Source organism: Canis lupus, chromosome 19 (genome assembly GCF_048164855.1).
Source record: "Canis lupus baileyi chromosome 19, mCanLup2.hap1, whole genome shotgun sequence".
Taxonomy (NCBI): Eukaryota; Metazoa; Chordata; class Mammalia; order Carnivora; family Canidae; genus Canis; species Canis lupus.
In genome coordinates, this window is record NC_132856.1 from 47053534 (window position 1) to 47061078 (window position 7545).

The 7545-nt window shown below is 57.3% G+C and overlaps 1 protein-coding gene across 1 annotated transcript; it reads right to left on the minus strand.

Annotated features, from left to right (window-relative positions):
- Positions 1–2164: 2164 nt before the first annotated feature.
- GTPBP3 (GTP binding protein 3, mitochondrial) lies at positions 2165–6968 on the minus strand. The gene is made up of 9 exons (XM_072786814.1): positions 6016–6968; positions 5365–5618; positions 5151–5237; positions 4860–5062; positions 4624–4696; positions 4392–4535; positions 4034–4199; positions 3283–3561; positions 2165–3064 (listed from the first exon to the last, which is right to left on the minus strand). Exons 1-9 carry the CDS (start codon positions 6066–6068, stop codon positions 2839–2841), a joined length of 1485 nt encoding a protein of 494 aa, XP_072642915.1. The 5' UTR covers positions 6069–6968; the 3' UTR covers positions 2165–2838.
- Between the last annotated feature and the right edge of the window lie 577 nt (positions 6969–7545).

The following is a 7545-nucleotide window of genomic DNA, read 5'->3' on the forward strand; positions in this document are numbered from 1 at the left end:
TAGGTGCTGAACAAGAAAACAAACCAATAGTGACAGATTGCCATGAAGTCCGTGAAGACACGGGGGGGGGGGGGGGGGGGGAGGATTCCAGATGCTTCCTGAAAACTCTCTTCATATTCTTCATCGGCCCTGGATACCTCCCAGCCTTTGCTCAGGTGTTCCCTAAAACCTGAGAGCTTCTATCTTCCATCACCTGAGATAGGACTCTTTCTGATTCTGGAAGGGATCCTGAATCTATTTAAGACTGTTTCTACCCGTGGCAAGGAAAGTTAAACATTTACCTGCTGCCACGTGGTGTGGAAACCTGTCTCCCAGGGTCCTTAGAAGGCCAGAGCTTTGATGGGTGGGCGCCCCCCCAACCCCTGCCTGGACCTCCTTTTGTTGGAGCAAGGCGCCCTCTGCTGGTGCGCCACCAACATAGCAGGCCCCTGTGAGTCTCAGAATCCAAGACCTCAGCACTAATTCAAAGGGACATATGCACCCCCACATTCGCAGCAGTATTATCTACAATAGCCAAATCATGGAAGCAGCCCAAGTGTCCATTAACAGATGAATGGATAAATAAGATGTTACATATATACAATGGAATGTTATTCAGCCACAAAAAAGAATGAAATCTTGCCATTTGCAAAAACAACACGGTTGGAGCTATAGAGTATAATGCTAAGCGAATTTGTCAGAGAAAGACAAATACCACACGATTTCACTCAAATGTGGAATTTAAGAAACAAAACAAACAGGCAAAGGGAAAAGAGAGAGAGAGAGAGCAAGAAACAGAGAACTCCAGAGAACACATTGCTGGTTACCAGAGGGGAGGTGGGTGGGCAGGTGATGGGTAAAATAGGGATGGGAATTAAGAGGTGCACTTGTCATGATGAGCACTGCATACGGTATAGAAGTGTTGAGTCGGGGCACCCGGGTGGCTCAGTGGTTGAGCATCTGCCTTTGGCTGAGGTCGTGATCCCAGGGTCCTGGGGTCGAGTCCCACATTGGGCTCCCCCCTCTGCCTGTCCCTGTCTCTCTCTCTGTGCGTCTCTCATCAATAAATAAATAAAATCTTTAAAGAAAAAAAAAAAGAAGTGTTGAATCACTACATTGTATACCTGAAACTAATATAACACAGTATGTTAACTATACTGGAATTAAAATTTTAAAAACTTAATAAAAGAAAGGATGAAGGGATCCCTGGGTGGTGCAGCGGTTTAGCGCCTGCCTTTGGCCCAAGGCATGATCCTGGAGACCCGGGATCGAATCCCACGTTGGGCTCCCGGTGCATGGAGCCTGTTTCTCCCTCTGCCTGTGTTTCTGCCTCTCTCTCTCTCTCTCTCTCTCTCTCTCTCTGTGACTATCATAAATAAAAATTAAAAAAAAAAGAAAGGATTAAAAAAAATCAAAGACCTATCAATCAGATGCTCCCTCTCTTCCTCCACTCATCTCCCTCCTCTCTCCCCCTCACTCACTACTTCAGCCATACTGGCCACCTCACTGTTCCTTGAACACACTATGAGGCTCCCACCTCAGGACCTTTGCACATGCTGTGCCCTCTGCCTGGGATACTGTCATCAATGTCCTCCATCTGGTTTCCTTCTCACCATTCGGCTGACAGTACCAATGGCACCTCTGCAAGGCAGCTTGCCCTCATGTACCTGAGCAGGGAGGTCTCCTCATCAGAAGCTCACATGGCAGCCATCAGATCTCACCATAAGGAAACAGGTTTCTAACATGGGCAGGGGCAGCATCTGTGACAATCTGTGTCCCTCTGTGTCCCCAGCATCCTGCACTCAACCTGTTGCACAGAAGGCCTGCAGCAAACTCAAATCGGAAGTCCAAACAAACCTATGTGCAAATCCCAAAGGTGGGGATGTCCAGCAAGTAACTAAGTCTCTGAGCATTAGTTTCCCCATCTGTAAAACTAAAAGAAAATACTCTTTGTGTTGTGCTGTTATGAAAACCCAATAAAATCATGCATGTAATTCTAGCACACAGCAGGTGCTTGATAGTTACGGAGGGAATGAATGCATAAGCTTGGACGGCATTGGGACCCAGGATCTTGCAAGGCTCTTTTAAATATTAAAAGGCAAAGCTTCAAGATTAATACTAAAAAGAATGACAACTTGCAGAGCAAATACACAACTTATGTACAAAATATAAGACAAAACATATATATATTTTAAGATTTTATTTATTTATTCATGAGAGACATCCAGAGAGAGGCAGAGATACAGGCAGAGGGACAAGCAGGCTCCCTGCAGGGAGCCTGATACAGAACTCGATCCCAGGACCCGGGGATCACGACCTGAGCCCAAGGCAGATGCTCAATCACTGAGCCATCCAGGTGCCTGACAAAACATATTTTATAGGTGTGTCCACAAGTATGTAAAAGAGCAGAGAAAATCCTGGAAGTACACAAGTTAAGCCGTGATCCCCAAGGGATGGGAGGGAGATTGCCATGTTTAGGCATTTCTGAATCACCTGAATTTTGTCTGTTCCTTTGGTATTTGCAAAATAAATTAAGAACTACAAAACAAAGACCCCTGAGGCCCTCCCAAAGACCCCACCCCCATCCAACCATCCACTCCTACTCCCTCCAGCATCGGACACCCAAAGGGACCTCCGTTCAGTTCCATCCAAGGCTTGAACCCCTAGCATTTCCCCACAAGGGAATGTGGCTGGCTGTAGCTTACTTACTGCCAGCAACAGGGAGCTCACCATTTCTGAGGCAGCTGGTTTGCTCATTATTCTGGGGACAAGGTCTTTCCCCATGGGATGAAATTCTCACTTGGCCTAAGCTGTGCCCACATGCCTCAGGGCTTCTGGCTGAGAGCTTCAGTGGTCCTCTCACTTGCCCACACAGAAGTCCCGGAAGATGATGTCCAGGATCTCCTCAGTGTCCCCTCCACCGGTGATGCGGGCCAGGTGGCCACGGGCGAGTCTCAGCGCCTCAGCAGCCAGGGCTAGGTCTTTTGTCTGCTTGTAGTGGCTGAGAGCATCCAGGCAGCCCTGGAGATGATGCTGGTGCCTTGCCCGCGTCAGAAGTGGTGGGCCTGTAGACGGGTCCCCACACCTGCAAGGGACAAACCATGCAGTCTTTCTCACCTTTCACAACTACCACTGGAAGGGGGATGCTCACTTGCGCTCTGTAGGTACAGAAAACGAGCCTGGGGGCAGATAGGCATCCAAGGCCAGTGGCTCAGCCCTGACTTGAAGGCAGGCTGAGGCAGGCTGCGGGGCAGGGACAGGCGGAGGGATGGGCGGAGGGGCGCGGGGTGGAGGGTGGCTCACACTTCAGCCAGCTCCTTCCTCAGCGCCTCCAGGAGGCCGTCCAATCCCTCTCCGGTCAAGCAGGACAGCAGCAGATGCGGAGGCAGGTGGGGACTGAGGTCTGGGCCCCCTCGAGGCAGTAAGTCCGATTTGTTCAGCACCAGCAGGAGGCGCTGGCTGTTCTCACTGGGGCTCCCAGCTCCCGCGGGGACGACAACGGTGTCCAGGAAGCTGCGGCTGGACGGAGAGGCCAGGTCCGTAGCATCTAGCACGGCCAGAATGAGATCAGCCTGCTCCAGCCTGGGGGAACAGGGAGAACCAACCGGGCATTGACCCCAGAGTTGAGTAATTAAGGGCATGAAGATTAAGGAGGGCGGAAGGGCCGGGTAGGTGAAGGCGGGGCGGGGTGTAGTATGTGGGGCGGGGCAAGAGGGGAGGGGCAGGAGCAGAGGCTGAATTTCATTTTATTTATTCACGAGAGACACCCAGAGAGAGGCAGAGACACCGGCAGAGGGAGAAGTAGACCCCTGGCCCGATGCGGGACTCCCCGGACTCCTGGATCACGACCTGAGCCAAAGGCAGAGGCTCAACCGCTGAGCCACTCAGGCGTCCCAGAGGCTTAATTTTAACTGTTGTTCTCCCCATATCAGAGTCCCCGCTCGAGGGAGCTTAGCAGCCTTTCGTGATTTGAGAAGGACCCAAAATAAATGCAGCAAGGAGAAACGGGAACGGAAGGGCTCTGTCTCCCCATCCCACCACCCTGCAGGCCTACCTCTGGCGGGCGCGCCGCACGCCCTCCTGCTCCACCGGCCCCGCGCCCTCCCGCAACCCCGCCGTGTCGCTCAGCAGCGCGGGGAACCCAGCCAGGTCCACGGGGGTCTCCAGCACGTCGCGGGTGGTCCCCGGCTCCGGCGACACTATGGACACAGGCTTCCGGCCTAGGATGGAGTGGGGAGTAAGGGTTATCACCAAGGGGGCGGGGCAGAGGCGACGGCGCCCCTCCCCCAGGCTCCACCTCCCGGCTAGACTGCGCGGCCATCCTCGAGGCCCCTCCCTCATACCTGAGCAGCACCCCAGTTCCCTGCCCCGCCCCCGACACTAGGCCCCGCCTCCGCCCGCCTCCCACGCACTGAGTAGGTTCACCAGGCTGCTCTTGCCGGCGTTGGGGGGGCCTGTGACCACTATGTGCGCTCCTGAACGAAGCCTCTGCCCGCGCCTGGCATCTCGAAGATGTGCGCTCAGCGCCAGCTCCAGCTCCCGCACTTGGCTGTTGGCTGTGGATGGAAGAAAGCAGAGGGGAAAGGATGTGGGAGCTTCATAGGGCTAAGATGCCAGGTGTCCCCAACCCTTAGGAGGACTCACCTCGCTCGAGGACACCCTCCTCCAGGTTGTCATCCTCACCAAAATCGATATAGGCCTCCACATGAGCCAGAGCCTGGGGGAGGGGGGGTAGGTAGGGAGGTGGAGGTGTGGTCGTTCAAGAACCCAGGTCCAGCCTGACCTAAGGGACCAGACTGGAGGCTCAGGCACAGGAAGTTCTCACACACAGAATGGCAGGTGGGGTCTCTAAGAGGAGAATGGGTGCAGAGGGGGCTTGCCTTGGTGAGAGTCTTGGCCCAGCCATGGCAGAGGTGGCCCAGTTCCCCATCCAGCTGCCTCAGTGCCTGCCGCCGCTGCGCCTCGGTTTCTGCATGAATTAGATCCGCCAGCCCCTCCACCTCGGTCAGGCTCAGCTTTCCGTGAGCGAATGCCCGCCTGGTGAACTCACCGGCCTCGGCGGGCCGCAGCCCTGGCACACTGCCTGCGGGAAGGTACTGGGTCCTGAGCTCCCTGGCCCCCACGGGGTCCCCTGGCAGAGCCAGACTTCGAGCCCAAGGCTGCAGACTCACCCAGGGCCTGCAGGACGCCACTCACCACCGCCGAGCCTCCATGCACGTGGAATTCCGCGCAGTCCTCACCCGTGAAACTTTGGGGACCTGGTGTGGCGAGATGGGAGTCGAGGAGTGCGGCTAGGCAAACGCCGGGCAGGTGTGTGTGTGTGTGTGTGTGTGTGTAAACTGGGTCAGGAGAGCTACAGCAGGTTCGGGATCTGGAGCCCCTCACCTGGGAACCAGAGCACCAGCGCGCGGTCCAACGGCTCCCTGGAATGGGGATGGCTGAGCAGGCGCAGGCAGGCGCTGCGAGCCGGGGGCAAGTCCCGGGGCGCCGTGAGGCTCCGGAGGGCGTGGCCGCTGGCGGGGCCGCTGGTCCGGATCACCGCGATGCCGCAGCGGCCTTGCCCGGAGCTCAGCGCGAAGATGGTGGCCCCGGCCCCGGGGACCGGGGCGCCGCTGCCCTGGCGCGTGCACGACCTGGGACTGCAGAGGAGGGGATCAGTGCCTCTGGGAGGCTCTTTGGCAGAGAGAAGGTGGACAGGGAGTGGGGAGATGCCCCGGGGGAGGCTCTGCGGCTGGGGGATGGGCAGAGTGGGGCGCCTGAGGCCAGAGGGTGACCCAGATGTGGGCCTCCGACAGGGAGATGGATACATTGTGAGGGGGCGGAGGCTGGTCTTAGAATGTGACCCGAACGGGTACTCTGAGGTCAACAGGTGACCCAGATGTCGGCTCTGCGGCAGGGGGATGAACGGATTGGGGCTTGGAAAAATGCGAAAGGTGATCCTGCCGCAGGGAACTGGGCCCACAGACCCCAGGGAAAGGGTTCGGAGCCCAAGCAGGCACCCCCACGCTGTCACGCCCGTTTCCTGTATCGCCCCACCTGCGAGGCCCACGTGCGCCCCGGGCTACTAGGCTCCACAACCCCCGCCACATGGATTCACAACCAGCGACCCGCCTACCCGCTCTGCCTGGGTGGCTTCTAGTCCTGGCAGGAGGACCCGCCCACTCCGCGGCGTGACTGGTGGAGCGCGGAGACGCTCGATCGTCATTGGGCCCCTCAGGAGGCGTACGGCCCACCCACGGAAGATCTCCGTTCCTATTGGCTGGCGACAGGGAAAGAGGAGGGCGGAGGCCACACGCGGGGGTGTCGCGAAATGGCGTTCCCCCGGCAACATTAGACCGAATTTTTAGGACCCAAGGAAGCGCGGGTATCCCAGACACCGGAAATGGAGGGTGGGAGGAAGGACCGGGCTTGGCCCAGGGCCGTGGGAATCACACGGAGGCGAGGGTGCGAGCCCCGTATTTAACATCCGGCCACTCCGCAGCTTTAGGCGGAGCAAGAACAACTCAGGGGCGGAGAGGGACGAGTTCCGGGGAGCCCACGCCCCGGCCCCGGCCAAACCTTGTCCAAATTCCTGGGAAGATGCCTACCTGTGTGCCCAGAACTCCGTTTCTCCCCTACCCCATCCGTGCCTCCCGCCGTTCCCTCCTCGGAGTCCCTTCATCGGACCAACTCGTCCTCGGGCCCCAGCTCTAGGGCCCCCCCTCCCCCGACAGGACGCCTTTCTGGAACCCCCCCGCACCACGCTCTCTGCCCCGTTGGGCTTTCCTGGCCCGGGCCTGCCCCGCGGAGCCGAGTGTCCGGTCCTCCGGGCCGGGCTCCCCGAAGGCCAGAAAGGGGAGTCTCAAGGATTCCTCTCAGGTTAACCCAGGACAGCGCTGGCGAGCGGGATAAAGCGCTGAGGGTGGAATTCTAGGCGCTGGGCTGGGTCTCCGCCGGCCGCGGTCGCACGGACGGTTCTCTGGTTCTCGGACGGAGCGGGCGGGCGACGCACTTGCATTTGGGGAAGAATCTGTCGGTCCGACCCGCTGGAGTTCGGATCCCTGCCTCGACCCGCTCGACTTTTTCATTTGTCAAAGAGTGACGAACGCGGACACTCGCCTTCCCCGAGTTGTTCCCTCTGTCACAAGTACACATCAGGTGCCTGCTGTGTGCGCTACGAACCTGGAGGGGCCCCTGCCCTCGCTGGGCCCCCGGCCTACCCGAAGTGCCTGCGCAGGACAGTCAGGGGTCTGGGTGCAGATGAACCTATACAGGACGTCCAGTTCAATGTGAATTTCAGATAAACAATGAATAAGGTTTTGGCATAACTACATCCCACTAAACGTGTATTCGTTTGTTGAAATTCATTCACGTTTAACTGGGAGGACTGTACTTTTATTTGCTAAAATTGGCAGCTCTCTCGGGTCCTCTCTGAGGACGTTTCGTCCTGAGAGGTGGACGGAGAAGGTGCGACGAGTGCCCTAAGGAGCTGACCGGCACATGCTAAGGCCCTGAGGGCAGGACTTGCTGTGACTATTAATTCGTATTCTAGCTGCGGTGAAGTTACTGCTGCCTGGAATCTCCTCG

What these genes read in the sequence shown, in the direction of transcription:
- GTPBP3 (XM_072786814.1), bottom strand. Translation starts at nt 6,068, where the DNA reads ATGTGGCGGGGGTTGTGGAGCCTAGTAGCCCGGGGCGCACGTGGGCCT. An exon ending in GCTGGTGCTCTGGTTCCCAG is followed by an intron (nt 5,238 to 5,364) that starts GTGAGGGGCTCC and finishes TCGCCACACCAG; the next exon opens with GTCCCCAAAGTTTCACGGGT. An exon ending in GGAGGGTGTCCTCGAGCGAG is followed by an intron (nt 4,536 to 4,623) that starts GTGAGTCCTCCT and finishes TTCCATCCACAG; the next exon opens with CCAACAGCCAAGTGCGGGAG.